We start from the raw sequence: 20,845 nt of genomic DNA on the forward strand, positions 1-20,845 counted from the left end.
TCTGAGATTCACACAGTTGGCTTTTGTTTTGCGCAATTCCAAAGAACGCTTTTGGGTCACATGATTTCTAGGCTAGTAGTGTTGCATAGGAGAAGCAAGATCAGTTCCTTATCTGTGCTGTGTTCCATTTTCACAGTCCATATAACAGTCTAAATGTTGTTGATACAGTGTTCTTACTGTGGTGTTGATCTTCGGTCCTTTGAGTCATTTCTAGCGAGAATAAATATCTGACAGCTGTCTCCTCCACCCCTCCCCTCCCCTCAGTCCACTGGGAAATTAATCAAGGGCCAAAATAATTTCTCTTCTTGGTCTTTGTAATTCCACGTGGGGGATTAGGATTACGAGTCCTCAGCTTTCATATGTTACAACATGAAGAATTTTGTGTTTTCTGGTGAGGGTGTTTATTGAGGATCAATAAGTATTTTCCCATTTTACTTTGTCCCTCTCCCCCCTACTTCTGAGCAGTTTACTTACAACGGCAAGGAAGTGAAGCACAAGTTACGCTTGGAGGGGTTGCCTGTCCGTTTTCGCTTCGCTGTGTTACCTTAGCCGACATTGTGAACATTGGAAGTGGCTGCAGGCTAATCTGTTTACATCTGTTTTGAATTGCTCCTTGGTCAGCCAAAAAAGAAGTGGAGGGTATTGCTCTGAAGTGGTGGACCAAATAAGAAAATTTCCTGTTGCAGTTGTCCTGATTTTTAAATTAGTGCCACTCATTCTTTCCTGTTTCCCCCCTTACCACATAGACATACCGCGTCGATGATCTGCTTGCTTTTAGGGATACACTATCACCACCCTGTGTAGCCTCAGGCCCCCGATCTCGCCTAGAAAAAAGAATTTCAAGTCTCAAAATTGATAGTAAAGCTCTGGTATTTAAACCATCTCTACAAGACAGACATATGGTTCAGATTAAAGTCTGCTGCTCTGTATTAAGAGAAAGGGATATGAGATACCATTTCAGCCTGCAGACAAATGCTGACCGACCAGGGTGTTGGGGGTTGGAAAGAGACTTAACAGATTACGTTAGGAGCCACTTGTGAGTGGAGAAATAAATGACCACAGGCCACATGAAGAGAGCAACTCCACCCATATGGCTTCTGTTGTGTGGGTGTGCGTATCCATCTTAACCAGTTTCTGCTGCTGTTTTCTTCGGTAACTCTTGAGACTATTCATCATTTTAATGTCGAATCTGTAGATCATGGGGCTTTCCTGTTGCCAATAAACGATCGGGGACATAAAGTATCGTTACGGGCATTTTTGTACCAGAGAATTTTCTGAAACAGTTACAGAATGGTCACCGCCATATGCATGGTTACCATGTGATCATTCATACAAAGTTGTAACATCATTGACTGTATTCCTTACAGTGTACTTTTCATCTCTGTGGCTGACTTATTTTATGTTTGGACGTTGGTGCCTCTTAATCCTCTTCGCCTATTTCGCCTGTCCCTCCGCCCTCTTCCCCTCTGGCAACCACCAGTTCTCTGCACTTACCTGTGTGTTTCTGTTTTTATTGTTGTTGTCTGTTCATTTGTTTGTGTTGTTTTTTAGATTCCACATGTGAGTGAAATCACAGGGTATTTGTATTTTTCTGGCCGACTTATTTCACTTAGCACAATACCCTCTAGATCCGTCCATGTTGTCACAAGTGGCAAGGTTTTGTTCTTTTTTTATGGCTGAGTAATACTCCATTGTATTTATATACCACATTTTCTTTCATTCATCTATTGATGGACACTTACAGTTGCTTCCATATCTTGGCTATTGTAAATAATGCTGCAGTAAACATGGGGGTGCGTATATCTTTTTGAGTCGTGTTTTTGTTTTCTTTATGTAAATACCCAGAAGTGGAATTGCTGGACTGCATGGTATTTCTGTTTTTAGTTTTTTGAGGAACCTCCATGCTGTTTTCCAGATTTGGCTCTCCTGGTTTACATTCTCACAAACAGTGCATAAGGATTCCCTTTATTCTACATCCTGGTTAACACTTGTTGTATCTGACTGGTGTAAGGTGATACCTCATTGTGGTTTTGATTTGTATTTCCCTGGTGATTAGTGATGTTGATTATCCTTTCCTGTGTCTGTTGGCCATGCACATGTCTCTTCTTTGGAGAGTGTCTATTCAGGTCCTCTGCCCATTTTTAACGGCAGGAAAATCTTACAAAGGCTGTTGCCCTTGAGGTTAGTGTCTATGTTTTCTTTTAGGAGTTTTATGGTTTCGGGTCTCACATGTAGCTCTTTAATCCACTTTGAGTTTATTTTTGTGTATGGTGTAAAAAAGTGGTCTAGTTTCATTCTTTTGTATGTAGCAGTTCCCATTGTGTGTTCTTGCTTTCTTTGTCATAGATTAATTGACCATATAAGTATGGGTTTATTTCTGGGCTCTGTTCTGTCCCATTGAGCTATGTGTCTATTTTTGTACTAGTACCATATTGTTTGATTACCGTAGCTTTGTAATATAGTTTAATATCTGGGATTATGATACCTCTAGCTTTTCCCTTCTTTTTCGAGATTGCTTTGGCTGTTCAGGGTCTTTTGTGGTTCCATACAAATCTTAGGATTTTTGTTCTAGTTCGGTAAAAAATACTGTTGGCATTTTTACAGGGATTGCGCTGAATCTGTAGATTGCCTTGGATACTATGGGCATTTTAATAATAGTAATTCTTTCAATCCATGAGCATGATATATCTCTCCATTTATTTCTGTCCTTTTCCATTTCTCTCATTAATGTCTTACAGTTTTCAGAGTATACAAATTTCCGCTCCTTGGTTAAATTTATTCCTAGGCATTTTGTTCTTTTTTGATGTAATTGTATATGGGATTGTTTTCTTAATTTCTCTTTCTGCTATTTTCTCATTAGTGTATAGAAACACAGTAGACTTCTCTATATTGATTTTGTATAGTGCAGCTTTACTAAATTCATTTATTAGTTCAAATAGTTTTTTGGTGGAGTCTTTTAGGGTTTTCTATATGCGGTATCGTGTCATCTGCAAATAGTGCCAGTTTTACTTGTCTGATTGTGACTAAGCTTTTCAGTACTTTGCTGAATAAAAGTGGTGAGAGCGTACATCCTTGTCTTGCTCTGACCTTAGAGGAAAAGCAAAGTTAGCTGTGGATTTGTCATAGATGGACTTTATTATGTTGAGATATGCTCCTTCTGTGCCCTCTTTGTTGCGTTTTTATAATGTATGGATGTTGAATTTTATCAAATTATTTTTCTGCATCTATTGAGATGATCATATGATTAAAAAATTTTTTTTAATGTTTATTATTGAGAGAGAGAGAGAGAGAGAGAGAGAGCGTGAGCAGGGGAGGAGCAGAGAGAGAGGGAGACACAGAATCTGAAGCGGGCTCCAGGCTCCAAGCTGTCAACACAGAGCCCAGTGTGGGGCTCAAACCCACGAACCATGTGATCATGACCTGAGCCGAAGTCGGATGCTTAACCGACTGAGCCACCCAGGTAGGTGCCCCAAGATGACCATATGATTTTTTACCTGCATTTTGTTAATGTGGTATATCGTGTTGGTTGATGAGTATATATTAAACCATCCTTGCATCCCTAAGATGAATCCCACTTGATCGTAGTGAATGATCCTTTTAATGAATTTTTCAATTCAGTTTGCTAATATTTTGTTGAGGATTTTTGCCTCTGTGTTCATCAGGGACCTTGATATGTAGTTTTCTTATTTTGTAGTGTCATTGTCTGGTTTTGGTATCAGGGTAATGCTGGCCTCTGAAGTGTTCCAAAACATTCTGAAGCATTCCTTCCTCTGCTATTTTATGGAATAGTTTGGTATTAATTGGTAATAATAGGTATTAACTTTTCTTTAAATGTTTTGTAGAATTCATCTGTGAAGCCATGTGGTCCTAGACTTTTGTTTGTGGGGAATTTTTGATTACTGATTCAATTTAATTACTAGTAGTTGATCTGTTCACATTTTTCATTTCTTCCTGACTCATTCTTAGAAGATTCTATGTTACTAGTAATGTATTCATTCGTTATACCTTGTCTAATTTGTTCAGCAGGTAATTTTTCATAGTAGTCTTTTATAATCCTTTATATATTTGTGGTGTTGGTTGTTACTTCTCTTTCATTTCTGATATTATTTATTTGAGCCCTCTCTTTTTCTTGATTAGTCCGTCTAAAGGTTCATCAATTATATTTTTGTCTCTATTTCATTTACGTCTGCTGTGATCTTTGTTATTTCTTTCCTTGTACTAAATTTGGGCTTCATTCTTCTTTGCCTGGTTCTTGTAGGTGTGAAGTTAGATCGTTTACTTGAGATTTTTCTCGATTCTTGAGTGAGACCTGTGTTGCTATAAAATTTCCTTTCAGAAGTGCTTTTGCTGCATCCCAAAGATTTTGATCCCATGTGTTTCCACTTCCGTTTGTCTCCAGGTATCATTTTATTTCCCCTTTGATCTCTTGGTCGGCCCCTTGGTTGCTCAGTAGCATGCTTTTCTTATAATTGATTTCTTCTTCCGTAGCGTTGTGATGGGAAAAGATGTTTGATAGGACTTCAGTCTTCTTCAGTTTTTTGTGACTTGTTTTGTGATCTGCCCTGGACAGTGTTTCGCCTGCACTTAAAAAATACTGAGCACAGAAACTCTTTCTAGGGCTTCAGTTCAAAACTACAAAGAATCTACAGTTAATTTTTTGAATATACGTTGACTCTATTCCCTTCTTTGCCATCAGTTTCTGTTATTTTGTTGTTGCTATTCTTGCATTTTACTTACATTGAAGTTGCCTCTCTTCAGTTTTTCCAGTGTCTGGTCTAACAGCATTCTTCTTCCTGAGCCTTGTGAACCACACTTTAGCTTATGATGGTGTAGCTGATTTTACTTGTGCCCCCTAACTAGGATGGTCCACGGTTGACGTGAGCTGAGGAGACTGGGTATTCTGGTATATTCTCTAGGATGATGTAGTTCTAGAAAGCAAAGAAAAAAGATAGTTATTGAATACAAAGTGACTGTGATTTTAAAGAAATAGTTAGGCTCTGTCCATTCTCTGGCTTGTTACCTATGGGATTTGAATCATTAAAGGTGATAATCAGAAAATAAAATACATTCCACACTTAGGGGAGAGTGAAGATTAATTATCTGAAAGATTTGCCAAAATTATGTCAACTCTCAGTTGTCCAGTTTTGTCTGTTTGTTTCAACTGTTTTTTTTTTTTTTTTTTCTTTTTTCCCTCCTCTTCTGGTCATCCACGTTTTTTTGACTTGCTAGTATATCAAGTCTGTTTACCTTAGGTTGGACATATTGAAGGAAAGGAAGGGAGATCTAAATCTCCTTACTGGTGTTGTTCTTTGTTAGTAACTCTTGTTAAATTAGGAGGAAAGGTAGCATTATAGGTAAAATGAATTTTTAAGTTAAAAGATGTGTCTTAGTCCCTTCTGGCTGCAGTAACAAAATACCACAGCCTGGTTAGCATATAAATAACAGAAATTTATTGCTCACAGTTCTGAAGAGATTATATAGATCCTTCAAATATTTACTCCGTTTAAATTGTATTTGAGTACACTGTAAACTTTATGGTTGTATGTAAATTCTTCATAGTTTGTAGGATTATGGTTGTCTTCAAGAAAAACATCAGTGCAATCTCTGTTTTAACAAGTCGCTCCCAGGTCCTGTCCTCTTACCTGTTCACAAAGAGCTGCTTGGAGTCCTTACGCATTTATGTCCCTTTTTATGCTTATCTCTGTTTGCCTCTTTTTCTCCCTCCCTCTCTGTCCTTGGTTGATGAGTGAATCATTTGTAAAATATTTATTGAGTGCCTTGTCTTCTGCCAGGCACTGTTCTAGGTGGTGTAAGAAATCAGTGGTGAGAAAAACAGCCTGATCTCTGCTCTTCTGAGCCCTGATGACAGTGGAGCTTAGATCCCAATGAAATTGTCCTGCATGGCAAGAAATAGAAGTGGGGAAGAAAGAGGATCCTATTCTTTTCTCCATTTTCCTTTTCATTATGGAATACTACACATATAGACAGAAATGTCAATTAACCATATATATATACTTTAACGAACCACTATAAAAGCAAAGCCCTATGCAATTACCGCTTAGATCAAGAAATGAATAATTTCATCAGCCTAGACTGTACCTTCCCATCCCGACTTCATCCTTGCTTCCAAGAGGTAATCACTGTGTCAATTTTTGTGTTTTACCACCTGTGTAATGCATCCCTCAGGAGTTTTGCTCCACGAAGTGCCATATTTATTGGATATAATGTGGAGTGGGCTCATTCGTCATGCATTTTGCTTGTTCTTGAACTACGTATGAATGGAATCATACTGAATGTATTGCTTTGTGTCTTACTTCACTCGACACAATGTTTGTGAGATTTATCTGCGCTTGTATAGCTGAGATTTATTCACTTGTATTTCTTTATAGTGTACCATGATATGAATATACCAGAAGTCATGTTTTCATCATATCTTTTGATGCATATTTGGATTGTTTTCAGTTTGGACATTCTTAAGCATTTTTCCTTGTGCACTCTTAAACATTCATGTGCATTCTTAAACATTTAAGAGTCTAAACCAAAGAGTAATGTTGCTGGGTCATACAGTGTGTCCATCTCCAGCTTTTGCTTGTGATGCCAGCTGGTGTCGCGTGTGCACGTGTGCTTCCACTCGTGTGTGTCCTCATCACTCCTGGGTGTTACTACACATCGTAAGTTTTGCAGTCTGGTGAGTATGTGAGTGAGTGTGTAATCTCATGTGGTTTTAGTTTTTTAATTTTTCTCTCCAATAATGAGACTGGACTCTTTTCCATGTCTTTTGGCCTTTCTTTTGTCATGTGTCTGCCTCAGTAAGTCTTTTGCCTGTTTTTCTAGCGGGTTTTCTTTGTTACTGAGTTATAGGAGTTTTTGTTTCAATAGTAAGTATATGAGTCTTTGTTGTTTGTGTTACAAATATTTTCTTTCATTTTGTGGTATCTCATTTTACTCTTTTTAAAATGTCTTTCAGTGAGTTGACATTTTAGTGTAATTTTAATGTAACCAAATTTGCCATTTTTTCCTTTGTGATTAGTGCTTTTTGTTTCTTGTTTAAGAAATCTTTCCATCCCTCGAAGCTTTAAAGATCTTCACTTTTATTATTTCGTAAAAATCTTGTAGTTTTACCTTTTGCATTGAGTCTGTGATCCACCGGGAAGTGATTTAAGGATATAGTGTGAGGAAGGTGTCCTATTTAATTTTTTTTTTTTTTTTTTTTTTTTACATATGGAAAATCAGTTGTTCTTATGCCATTTATTGAAAAATTCAGTCTCAGGGCGCCGGGGTGGCTCAGTTGGTTAAGCATCCAACTCTTGATTTCAGCTCAGATCATGATCTCACGGTTTATAGCCCCGCATCGGGCTCTGCTCTCACAGGGCAGAGCCTGCTTGGGATTCTCTCTCATGCACTCTCTTTCGCTCTCTTAAAATAAATAAATAAACTTAAAAAAAAAAAGAAAATTCAACCTATATCTCAATGGTATATAGTGCCTACCATTCTTTTCAATGTACTGTTTTTAATTTTTTTTTTTTTTTACATTTATTTATTTTTGAGAGACGGAGTGAGACAGAGCATGAGTGGAGGAGGGGCAGAGAGAGAAGGAGGCACAGAATCTGAAGCAGGCTCCAGGCTCTGAGCAAGCGTTCAGCACAGCCCCATGCAGGGCTCGAACCCACCAACCATGGAACCATGACCTGAGCCGAAGTCCCTCAACTGACTGAACCACCCAGGCTCCCCTCAATGCACTGTTCTTAATGAAACATGCAGTTTGTATGCCTCAAGCCACTAGGTGACTTTGGGAATTACATACACAGAGCAAAGGGTTGATAGTCAAGAATAACATGCAAAACAGAATATAATAAATAAGGAATTTGGAATAGTTATGGGATGTACATTTACCTCAACATAAACATACATAAAATGATGAAAATGCAGTGGGGGTATGGCCTTTAAGGGCGTGTAGACTGGCATTGTTGGCTCCGCCTTGTTCTTAGGAATTTTTTTTTTTTTTTTGAACTTTAAATGTGGGCATGTTGCTTAACAAACCTCGCTTTCCCAGACATAAAACAAAACTTACGCTCATCTTAATGAGGTAATGGATACATGGTAGTATATCACACAGCACTTGACGGAGTGTCCTTTACAGAATGTCTCCTGACTTTATTCTGTGTAATTGAGAGTGCTGCAGGGATGGGAAGGGTGCCGCTGTGACAGAGACCGGGCCGGTCTGGTTCTAGGTCTCCCCAGGCGCCCGGCTCCCTCCAGGGTTCGCACCGCCCAGCTGCGTGGCCGGGTGGCTCATTTCCAAGTACCCTGAGTGAATTTCCTAGTAGTTCAGAGCGATTATTTATTGGTTGTGATCAAACTTGGTAAGAAATGCCTTATTTTGTTCACCGTGTAACATCTGGTGATTCAGAATGAATCTGCATTGTGTCCGTAGTCCAGTTCTATGACTTAGCATTTGATTAAGACAAACTTAACAAATAGAAATCCCCAGGGGAACTGCTCCCATTTCTGATCAAGAGTAATTATGTCCCCATACTTTTCCCCCAGGCACAGGTTGCAGACTACCGGGATGATGTTGTATGACTGCTGCAGGCCCCCCTTTTCCTTCTTTGAAAGGCTTTGCTCCTGTCTCAGCTTCCTTGTAATGATGTTTTTCTGGTTTTTGCGACATTCTGTCTCTTCCTGCACCTATAGTGTAGGAAGTACTTAGGGGTGTGTTCTAAGCCTTAACTCCCAGCCTTCCCTTTTACTTCACTTACTCTATCAAAAGATTCTTATTCATTCAATCCTACGGCTCGGTTCCTCAGAACATCTCAACTTGAATTTCTTCTCACCTCCTTTAATTCCAGGCATAGCAAAAAAAAATTTTTTTTTTCCTTCCCAAACCAACCACTACTGATGAGGTCTTACCCACCCAGATGTGCGTGGTCCTACTCTCTACTTTCTCCTCCTTCTTGTCACATGTGTTTGTCCAGAGTCTGCCCTCAAGTCCGGTCCGGTCTTTTCTCAAAGTAGTCTTTGAATTGTCTTTCTCATTTCCATTACTTCTACTTCATCATAGGCCTTCCTCTTCACCGCACATCTAATCTAGTCTTGCTTTTGGGTTAATTTTACTGCATCACCTGTCTGCTCTAAAAGTTCCAGTGACTTCTCATTGCCAGTAAGAGTGGTCCTCAAACTCCTTCAGAAAGAATTTTGTTTTGTTCCTTTGCTTACATTCAGATGTCTAAATTATTTCCAGGAGATTGAGTAGGGCTGAGGTAAGGTTTGTGGATCACTCTACATTTCTAAAAGTGCATTGGTGATTCTGATGTACAGATAGGATGAAAATCAGTGGTTGGGAGAAGACAAGGGGATGGAATGGGTGGTGCGTGTCATTGGATGTAAGTAATTATCAAGATAAAATTTTTTTAGTTGTGTGGTAGATTCATGGCTGCTTGTTGCATTACTAAAAATAACTATTTCTAGAAGAAAACACAGCGATGAATCTTTGCGACCTTGAGTTAGGCAGTGATTTCTTAGATATGACACCAAAAGCTTTAAGTGACCTTAGAAAATCTCAGTAGATTGAACTTCATCAAAATTAAAAACTTGTATGCATCAAAGGACATCATCAAGAAAGTGGGAGAAAATTCTTGCAAATCGTATCAATGGACTTAACATCCAGAGAATATAAATAACTCTTACAACTCAATAATAAAAAGACAACCCAATTTAAAAATGGGCAGAGGACTTGGATGGACATTTGTCCAAAGAAGGTATGCCGATGGTCAAAAGCATGTGAAACAGTGTTCAACATTATTAGCCATCAGGGAGATGCAAACCAAAATCATCGTGAGAATACCACATACCGCAGTAGAGTGGCTGTAATTAAAAAAAAAAAAAAAATGACAGTAATAAGTATTGGCAAGGATATGGAGAACCTGGAGCCCTTGTACATGTGAATTGTGGAAGCCACTTTGGATAAAAGTTTGGTCAATTCCTCAAAAGTTTAAAACCATACCAGTGATTCTATTTCTAGATATATACCCAAGAGAAATGAAAATATACATTCTTCTTTTATATGTATGAAGTTTATTTTATTTATGTTGAAAAGGAGAGAGTGAGAGCAGGGGAGGGGCCCAAGAGAGAGAATCCCAAGCAGGCTCCACGCTGTCTGCACAGAGCCAGTTTAGGGCTCCATCTCACGAATCCAGAGGTCATGACCTGAGCTGAAGTCAAGAGTCGGACACTTAACCGATGAGCCACCCGGGCGCCCCAAAAACATACATACGCAAAAAACGTTCAAGAAGGCTCATAGCAGCATTATTCATAATACTGAAAAGTGGAAATAACCTAAATGTACATCATCTGATGGGTGGATACATAAAATGTGGTGTAACCGTATCATGGAATATTGTTCAGTGGTAAAGAAAGGACCAGAGTACTGATTGATAGACGCTACAACATGGAGGAACCTTGAAAACATTATGCTAACGAAAAGAAGCCAGACACGAAATCTGTATATTGTGTGGTTCCTTTTATTGGAAATGTTCAGAATAGGCAAATTCAGAGAGACAGAAAGTTGGTTAGTGATGGCCTGGGGTTGGGGTCATTGATGGGAGAGTTGGGGGGAAGTGGGGAGTGACTGCTGCTGGTATTGGGTTTCTCTTTAGCATGGTGCAGATGTTCTAAAATTGAGGTAGGGGTTTTACAACTCCATGAATATACTCAAAGCCACTGAACAGTATACTTTAAATGGGCAAATTTTATGGGATATGACGTTTATGTCAGTAAGGCTGTGGAACAAAAATCTGAGTGGAAAACAGGCCATGTGTGTCCCCACCTGCCCCATGCGGCCTGCACACCCCAGCAGCGGGGAGTTACTTACCAAAACCCCCAGCAGCACCCGAAATACACTGGTTTGAGTTTTAACTGCTTTTATTTTTCCCCTCCGGTCTTCTTAAAGTGTGTAGCAAAATGCCCCCAGAGGTAAGCAGCTGAGAGAATAAGGAGGAGGTTCTTTCCCTTCCCGTTCATCAGTCCCTGGAGTATAGGTTAGAAGGAACTAAACTTCCACAGTAAGTTCCAGATTTAGTATGTTAATGCCTCGCGGCTTCTCCCAGATCAGCAACTGAAATTTTCAGAAAATCTGTTGTAGCCGAAATGGACAGTGAACTAGCCAGAACTGTAACTTCCCAGCTGCACAGCAGTATTGAAGATGCCTGTGAAGTACTTGTGGGGAAGATCAGACAGCGGTGTGCGTTCAGCGAAGCTGTGAATTTATAGTCATGTGTGTATTGAAGAGGGAGGGTGGGTCACACTCGGTTAGGTTCGGTACATTAAAGAATGAATTGGGATACCTCGGGATCATTCACTAGAGGACTCTGGCTTTAGTGGGAAGAAAGAACGTGTCCCAGCAGGCACGGAGAGGTAGATTTTGCTTAAATGTGCAGTTAGGAGTGGGAACAGTACGTGGAATGGTTACAGGAGACCCCTTGACAGGTTTGCGGGACGAGAGGATTTTTGCCTGGTGTGGAATAGGAGGTGAGGGCAAGCAGATGGGGGGTTCATTGTTGCATCGTACTGAAGTCTTGCTGTCGGTCATTGGGTCCAGTTGTCACAGCCAGCCATCTGGTAGTAACATGCCATCGAAGCAGGTGCTTCTCCAGGTGTGGATCCCCGTGGTTGTCAGGCCCCGATCAGGTCGCTGGTTCTTGCGTGCTCGCTTCTCCCGTCAGTGCCTCCTGGCAATCCTGGCTGAAGCCACTGTTGAAGATGGTTCCCTTGGAGAGTGTTTCCTTTGTAAAGATTTCCAGTTTGATAGAATTAACAAGCTCATGCCGTGAAGTCTGTGCTTTCCCCTCCCCAGCAGTGTAAATCGGTAAAAATGTTATTAATTTTAGGTAGAGCATTCATGGTTCAAAATGTGAAACATCCTATGTTTTGAGCTGCTTTTTAGGAAAAATTTAAACCTACTGCTTTTAATTAATTGCTTGGCGTGTTGCATTTTGCATTCAAAATACAAAATACTCCATGATTCTGTCTTCTGGACTTTGCTGACCAGTCAGACCAACATCAGAGCACACTGGTTATTACAGACTCCATCTGCATCGTTCTTCCACATGGTACAGAGGAAGGCCGGTCGTGGAAAAGGACCCGATGAAGGTGTATGGAAGCCAGTTGACAACAAGAACAATGGAGGGTCCTTTTTCTAGATGATTCCCAAAGACACCTGTTTGCTGAATCTCGTTTGTTAGGATTTTTAACAACGTATCCTCATGCTTGCAAAAAAAAAAAAAAAAAAAAAAATCTTAATAGAGTTTAGCACATGTAGGCTTTAACGAGTAAATTAAAACTTATTGGGTGTCAGAAGTTGTAGTTTAGTTGGTAGAGCTTTAAATGCAGTTGCGTTCATAGTCAACATTTCTTAAGTACCTATTGTGTTTAAACACTGTTATATGAGGTAATTTGAGAGAGTCTGAGATGAATAAGTTTTTGAAAGGAACTAGAAAGAGAGGGTGTTTTTCAGGAGCTAGAAGAATAGGGTCTATATATATGACAATAACCCAAATAAGGGAGAAATAGAAAGTAATAGGGGAGTACAGAGAAGGTAGAAGGTATTTCTTATAGGAGATCCAGGAATGCTTGGCAGTAGAGGCATTTATTTTCCATTGATGAGTGAGAATATTGGATTTCTTATACCAGAAGTTGTAAATGTTTCTACTGAAGCCCCTAGTGATCATTAAGTTAATTTTAGAACTGTAGACAGGATGCCTAGGAGGTAGAGGCTCTAGTGGCTGGCCAGCTGCCATTGTAAGGATGAGAAGGCTCCGGGAGCCAGAAAGTGACGGGAGGATTGGCCTAGTGATTTTATTGCCAGTTCATTCAGTGACCCTTTCTCGAGTCCCTGCTATGTAGGAAAGCACCGTGTGGAAATGGTTAAGTAAAGCTGTATCCCTCCCATCCACTCACTGGCAGAGGGCGTAAACACATAATGCAACTAAGTATGATATAAGCAGAGTAATTGGGATGTAGAGGCACAACTCAAGGGCTATGGAAGCACAGAGGAGGAAGCCATTGACCTTGTCTTTTGTGGAGGAAATCAGTTAAGGCTTCATACAGGAAGTAATATTTGTCTGGGCCTTGGAAATAAGTGATATTTCGAATGTGGAAAAGAAAGGAAAAGTCATGGCACAGAGAGGAAATAGCCAAAGGAAGGCACGTAGACACAGGATGTGAGTTGTCTAGCAACGCTAGAATGGCCGGGAGAAGTTGGGAGGGTGGGTGGGGCCGGGGGCAGTGCTAAGAGGGATAGACTATTCTGTGAGCGGATGGGAACCACCAGTGTTTTCGAGTGAGGAGTGATCTGGGTGACCACCACTGTGCTACGAATGGGTGGCCTAGAGGGAAATGAAATAGAGGTGGTAAGCTGTGCATGAGTCTCGGTCAGAGAGAATAGGGATATGAACTAAGGTGCCAGGAATGGAAATACAAGAGAATGGATTCAGGCCACGCTTTATTACCAGTTTGAAATGGGAAACGAGAGGGAGAATGGGGGCTCCAGTGCTCTTTGTAGCTGGGCTGGTAATGCTGTTAACAAACACTAACGGGAACATGACTGGAAGAACAGATTTGATTTCAGAAAATGGCCAGTTTGAGCCGTTTCTTCCCAGATAAGTATTAGAAGCTCATGTCAGGACCTTGAGAGTGGGTACCAGGACCAGAGATGTAAATTTGTGGAGTATTATTACCAAACAAATGATAACAGAAGCTGTGAGACCAGGAGAGTCAACCTTACAGCAAGGAATAAGAGACAAAAATCAGTGCATGCCTTGTAAGAAAACACCTGCCCAGGTGGGAGGAAGAAAGGAGCAAAGCAGATAGCAAATGGAGACAGAGTTGTCAAGGGAAGTAAAACCACGGAGGGGGGAGCAGGGGGTGCTCCGCATTTTCAGGTGCCGTGACGGTAGGGAGTGTGGCCGGCCCTGGGCGGGCAGTGTTCTCGGCTGGCTCCATACAACTTGCTTCCTAAACGCGCACACGAGAAAGTGTCTGGACTGAACGGCTGTCTATCCTTTGGCCTGCCATCCTTGCCCATTTTCTCCAGTCCCCCTCCGCCCCCCATCTCTCTCATCTGCTCTCTCTTAAAACAGTGGGACGGGAAGAAGAGCAGGGGGCAGTTGAAGCACAAAGGGGCTTGGAGTTGAATTGTAAGCATTCCTGTTTCAGTTTGTAAATAAGTTGCCTACTCTTTCTTTTGAATAAGCCACCTTAACGATAATGACGTCACTTTGTCTAAGTTTTCAAGTCAATGTGTCTCTAGTGGTCATAAATGTGTTTGTCCTAAGAAGTAAAAATAACATGAAGATTCTGGGTCCAGGTGAGTGGGCTTACATGTAGTTACGGGTTCTGATGCAGTCTTAACACCAGTCGCTACCCAGTGTTGTTTTTGTTCTTAAAGCAACAGGTGTGCTTGCTTCACTCAGCATGGGTTATGAAAGGAACAGTGTTGGTTTTGCTGACATAAACCCGTCATGTTTACTTGTAGTTAGCCAGATATCTCTCGCATTCCAGCTCATCCGTATCTCCCTTTCACTGTGATTCATGTTAAGTTCAAGTGACTGGTTGTATAATTTCTCTTTTATTTTATTATTTTTTAATTTAAATCCAAGTTAGTTAACACATGGTTGTGTAATTTCTAAGAGTCCTCTTTTCTTTAAAAAAAAATTTTTTTTTTAAATTTAATGTGTGTTTATTTTGAGAAAGAGAGAGAGAGAGAGCATGAGCAGAGGAGGGGCAGAGAGAGAGGGAGACACAGAATCCCAAGCAGGCTCCGGGCTCCGAGATGTCAGCACAGACCCCGACGTGGGGCTCGAACCCACGCGCCGTGAGATCATGACCTGAGCTGGAGTCAGACGCTTAACAGACTGAGCCACCGAGGCGCCCCTCTCAGGATCCTCTTTTCACATTTGATTCTCAAATTTCATGATCCAGAGCCTTTATTCAGTGACCAGAAGCTGGTATGTTCAGGGCTGAGATAACATGAGCTATTTGTCTTTGTAGATTTCGGCTTCAGTAACCTGTTCACTCCTGGGCAGCTGCTGAAGACCTGGTGTGGAAGCCCTCCCTATGCTGCGCCCGAGCTCTTTGAAGGAAAGGAATATGATGGGCCCAAAGTGGACATCTGGGTATGTACTGTCTTCTCTTAGACCCCATGGTGGTCCTCACCCTCGCTTGCTAACAGCTGTCTTCCCTCCGGGTGACCCCTAATGCCACATGCGAATTGAGATCTTGACCCCTATTCTTTGAATTCCCGGTTCTTGGTGCAGACTCTTTCCTCCAGCTCTTGTGTGGTGGACCCAGCCACAGAAAAAAGCTCTGCCTTTTGCATCTGCAAAAAAAAAAAGCCCAAGAGCAAGCTCGGATGGGTGCCCTCGCTAGTAACAGACAAGAGATCAAGGCTCTGTTGGTGCCACTTGCCTTCTCCCCAGAGGTTGAGTACCGAGAGAAATTCTCATTGTGTTACCCCAAATTAATGTCTGGAAGCGAGGAAGAGCATTAGCTATCCTGAAGGTGATTGGCCTGGCCAATGCCCATATTATTTCTCACACAGACGGGGGGGAAAAGGTGGCTCCATCATCTTGTGCACGACTCGCCGTCATCCTCACACACGGGCCGTAATGGCCTCTTCTGTCTCCTCTGATGCGATTAACTGTGTGTCCTCTCTGTTTGGGATGCAGAGCCTTGGAGTCGTCCTGTATGTGCTTGTGTGCGGTGCCCTGCCGTTTGATGGGAGCACACTGCAGAATCTGCGGGCCCGGGTGTTGAGTGGAAAGTTCCGCATCCCATTTTTTATGTCCACAGGTAAGGGAGTGAGCGGCACACAGCAGTGACTGGGTTCACGGAAAGTTACACGTGCTGAGTTACGCAGGAATTGAGGGATAGACTACACATGGCCCGTCTGGCAACCTTTCTTCGCTCCAGTTGGCTGAACTGGCGTCTCCAGAAGCGAGGTTCTCTAACAACACAGTGTATAGACTGTGGCATCAGAGGGCCCTGCCCGAGTTGGCCTGAGTTTGGCTCCGGGCTCCGCATGTAGCTGCCAGTGTTGTGTGGCCGATTGCTAAATCCGCCTGAGTTTTGGTTTCCTCATCTGTACGTGGCTGGCAGGTTCGTGAGGGCGTTACTGCGAAGACCAAGTTAAGTGACTTATGGAAAGAGTCAGTGGGCCCATCACATAGTTGCGAGGCAGTAAATACTCCCGTTTCACCCCTGTCCTTTTCTCCCCCTCTCCCACCCTTTTTCAGGATATTTCCATTTCCTGGGGCCCCATAGAGATGTGGCAGTAAGGGACAAGGATAGAGCAGGCTTTTCGTTTCGGCCTTGCTGCTGCTGCATTTCCTACTCGCGTGACAGTTATCCACCAGACTCAAATAAAAAAGTATTTTTTAAATGAGTGGGCAGTAGGGTAAGTAGTTTTTGGAAAGATGTAACACTTTGAAAACAGACACCACACACCCAGAATGTGCAGTGTTTTATCACCATTTATATGCACATGAGAACAGTTTAGAAACAGTGCAGTCAACAACCTAGTTCGTTTTACTTCGTCATGTTTTCACTGTAAGCAACAGCATACACAGTGGGTGGCCCGTGGTTGGTGACGCAGTAGAAGCACATGGGAATTGCATTTTTGAATAAACAGGAAACTTTTTCTAGATTTCACTTTAAGTCTCCTTAGAATTAATGGCCTAATATTCTGTCTGATAATGAGAAGTGCTGTGAGAAAAGGAAAATAGAGAAGGCTCAGGGCTGGTGGGGAGGGGAGGTTATTTGAAAAGGTACACCCAGGGGGCCCCGTCACTGAGAAAGTGACATTTCAGCACAGACTTAAAGAAGGTGGGGGAGTGAGCTCTGCAGTCTGAAGTTGAGCTTTCCAGCTGGGGGAGCCAGCCCGGAGGCCGCTGGTGCAGAGGCCGCCCGGAGGGAGCATGCTGGTGTTTATGGAGCGGAGAGGGGTGGGGGGTCTGTGCTTGGAAGGAGTGACAGGGACAAGAGAGAGATGAGGTCAGAGAGGCAAGGGGAGCTTACTTTGAGGGCCCAGTCACTTAGTGCAAAGACCTGAGTTTTTACTTAGAGTGAAATGCAGAGAATCAAAGCGTTTTAACAGCAGACTGATCTGATCTGATCTGATCTGACTTGTGTTTTTCCTAACTTTGATTATCAAAATTTTCAAAGACAAAAAAATGTCAAAAGCTTTTGAGTGTGATACTGTTTTAAGAAAATCACTTTGACTGCTCTGCCTGGTTAAAAGGCTTAGGGGCTGAAGGCGGGAGACTTTTGCAATAATCCAAATGAGAGACACTGGTGGCTAGTTCCCAGACAGGGTGTGGAGGTGGAGATGGTAAGAAGCGGTCAGATTCAAGAGATAGTACATATTGTGGCAGGCACCAGCCAGAGCATTTTACAAACACTGACTCATTTCATTATTATACCAACGAGATACGTAAGACCATCACCTCCATTTTACAAGTGATAAAACGGAAGCCAGGACACGTTTAGCAGTTTTGCAAAGATAACCCAGCTGCGAAGCGGTTGGACTAGAATTTGAACCTAGGCAAGTCCAGTTCCAACAACACTTGTGTCGGATTTGACGTGAGGGAAAGAATAATTAAAGGTAACTCCAGGGGTTTCGGCTTGAGCAGCTGCCAAGGTTGGATTTACTGCCAACAGAGGTGAGGATGGCTAGGGAAGAATACTTACTGTTTGGAGAAATGTTTTAGATGAGTTCTTTTGAAATGCCTGTTACCCACCTCGGCTCAGATACTGTGTAAGCTGTTGGGGTATAAGGCTGCAGGTTGGTTGAGAGGCACGGGCTAGGGATGTCCGTTTGGGAACCATCAGTGTAGAGATAACATTCAGAGCTAGAGATGAGATCGCTTTATAGGCAGTGATGTAGAGAAGAGGCCCAGGGATTGATCTCTGGAACGCACTAACAGAGATCAGGAAGATGAAGGATTGGCACGGGGATCGCTAGCGGAGGCAAGCCAGAGGGTCCGCGGTCCTGGAAAAGAAGTAAGAAAATGTTTCAGGGAGGACAGAGTGAAGAATTGTGTGGGGTGCTGCTGACAGGTCAGAACAGATGAGTGAGAGCTCATTGGATTTAGGAACGTGGAGCTTAATCGATGACGTTGACATACAGTGTTGGCGGAGGGACAGGAGCAAGAACTGAATTCGTGTGGCTACAACAGAAAAGGAGTGGGAGGGAAATAGCAAGAAGAAATGGACACAGCTATTCCCAATTTTACTATAAAAGGAAGCAGGGATGAGGTCCAGTAGACGGCTCTGGCCGGCCACCAGTGATCATGCCGTCATCCACTGGATGTCCTCCGTCTTTATCTTAATGACTGGCCAGCAGTAGTTAGCACTTAACCCTTCCTCACTTTCTTTCTTTTTTACACATAAACTGTATTATGTTCACATAGTATTAGGTTCACAGCAGAAGTGAACACAAAGCGTGGCCAGTTGCCATCCACCCTCGTCCCCTCACACTCACGGCCTTCCCCACCTTCAGCGTCTACACCGGGGAAGAGTATCTGTTACAGTCCATCAGCCTGCATTGACACGACACCAGATGATCCTCCCAAATCCATAGTTTACATCAGGGCTCACCCTTGGTTTGCGTCCTGTAAATTGGGACAAATACGTGGTGACGTGTATCTACCGTTGTGCTGTCATACAGAGCAGTTCCACTGCCCTAAAGCTCCTCGGTGCCTGTTTACCCCTCCCCCCAACCTCTGGTAGCCACTGATCATTTTACTGTCTCCATCGTTAACTTGAGCCTTTTCTAGAATGTCACACATAGTAGTTGGAACCCCCAGTACTATGTATGTAAGGTTCCTCTCTGTCTTTTCATGGCCCGATCGCTCATTTCTTTTTAATGCCGAATAACATTCCATCGTGTGGCTATACCCCAGTTTATCTGTTTACCCAGTGGACGACTTGGTTGCTTCCAAGTTTGGGCAGTTGTGAATAAAGCTGCTCTAAACATCTTGGGCAGGTTTTGGTGTGGACACAAGTTTTCAACCCTTTGGGCAAATACGAGGAAGTGTGATTGCTGGACAAAATGGAAGAATATGTTTGGTTTTGTAAGAAACCGCCAAACTGTCTGTTAAGGCGGCTGCGCCCTTCTGCCTTCCTCCCAGCAATGAGCGAGAGTTCCTGTTGCTGTACATCCTCCCCAGCAGTTTGTGTTGTCAGGGCTTGAGGTTTTGACAGGCTCATAGATAGATGAGTGGTGGTTTCTCGTTACTTTAATTTGCAATTCCCTCATGATGTATGACGAGGAGCACCTTTTCATATGGGTGTCTGCCATCAGTCTGTCTTCTTTGGTGACTTGTCTGTCCAAGTGTTTTGCCCATTTTTAAATCAGGTTGTGTATTTTCTTATAGGTGAGTCACTCCTTACTTTGTCAAATACTTTTTTCTCCCTGCTTCTCGGATGCCATGCCCTCCAGTGTTCCTCCTGTCTCTCTGGATGCACCTTCTTTGTCATCTCCCCCAGTTTTCTCTTTCTCTGTTCATCCTTTCAGGCTTTCTTCTTTTCCACCATCATTCTGAGCCATCTTATTTACCGCCATGGCTTCGGTGATGACCGTGACTCTCAGTCCCCAGTTAATGCTCCATGAACCCTCTGGCCCAGACCTCTCCTCTGGGACGAAGGGTGACCTAACCAGCCTGTAGCCACTGATCAACTTCACTTTTATGTCTTGAATTCACATCAATAGAAACATTTTCAAAACCGACCTTAAGTCTCCCCCTCCCTATCCTTCGTTCCCTATCTCAGTGAATGGCATCACCTTCTGAAGAAGGCAGGAACCAGCCTCATTCCCCCTCCTCTCTCACCATTGCCACAGCTGATCAGTTACCAGATCCTGTCCATTCAACCCTCCATACCTATCTTCTGCAGTGGCTCTTGCCTGGATTAAAAAATAGCCAACTAGGGGCGCCTGGGTGGCTCAGTCGGTTGAGCGTCCGACTTCAGCCCAGGTCATGATCTCGCAGTCCGTGAGTTCGAGCCCCGCGTCGGGCTCTGTGCTGACAGCTTGGAGCCCAGAGCCTGTTTCAGATTCTGTGTCTCCCTCTCTCTCTGACCCTCCCCTGTTCATGCTCTGTCTCTCTCTGTCTCAAAAATAAATAAACATTAAAAAAAAATAAAAAAAAATAGCCAACTAAATGGATTGCTGGCTCCAGTCTCGCCCCTCCCTAATCCATTCTCCACACTGCTACAGGAGCACATGTATAGAAACAAGCAGTGAACACATACACGTACACAAGTCTGATCAATCCATTTTCCAGCTTAAACTTTCCAGTGGCTTGCCTCTAGGCTAAAGTTCACTGGTTAACGTGGCACGAGCATTGACTTTCAAACACTTTGACCATGACCATAGTAAATAATGTGTTATACTGTGACCTGGAACACACAGATATCCATACTACTGAACAGAGGTTGTTTTTTTTTTTTAAAAAAAAAAAAACAACAACACATGCCCTTACTATGATGTGCAGTACACCCCAGTATATTTTACATTAAAAAATGCCGATTATAACTTCCTAGATTGATCTCGTGACTGCTGTTTGAAAAACAGCGGCCTAGAAATACCTTATGACCCAGTGCCTGCCTGTCTTTTCGATCCCAACTTCCTTTCTATACCTAATCAGCCTGACTTCCTTCTAGTTCCCAGGACAAATGATGTGCTTTAGAACAGTTCCCTCTGCCCAGAATGCTTCCTCCTGCCCTAGCCCGACTCCACCCACTCCTCTGTTCTAGAATAAGAAATTAGATGTGCTAGAAAAAGAAATGAGGT

The 20,845-nt window shown here is 42.5% G+C and overlaps 1 protein-coding gene across 8 annotated transcripts in view; it reads left to right on the forward strand.

Annotated features, from left to right (window-relative positions):
* Positions 1–20,845, forward strand: part of SIK3 (SIK family kinase 3) — a 250,149-nt gene that overhangs the window by 180,886 nt on the left and 48,418 nt on the right. For all 8 annotated transcript variants that reach the window (XM_086679042.1, XM_086679040.1, XM_086679041.1 and 5 more), the window contains exons 5-6: positions 15,046–15,170; positions 15,723–15,846. In XM_086679042.1, coding sequence (XP_086535168.1) covers positions 15,046–15,170; positions 15,723–15,846 — 249 coding nt within the window. The remainder of the gene's footprint in view (positions 1–15,045; positions 15,171–15,722; positions 15,847–20,845) is intronic.

This window comes from Puma concolor, chromosome D1 (assembly GCF_028749965.1).
Source record: "Puma concolor isolate L17-30 chromosome D1, mPumCon1.1.hap2, whole genome shotgun sequence".
NCBI lineage: Eukaryota > Metazoa > Chordata > Mammalia > Carnivora > Felidae > Puma > Puma concolor.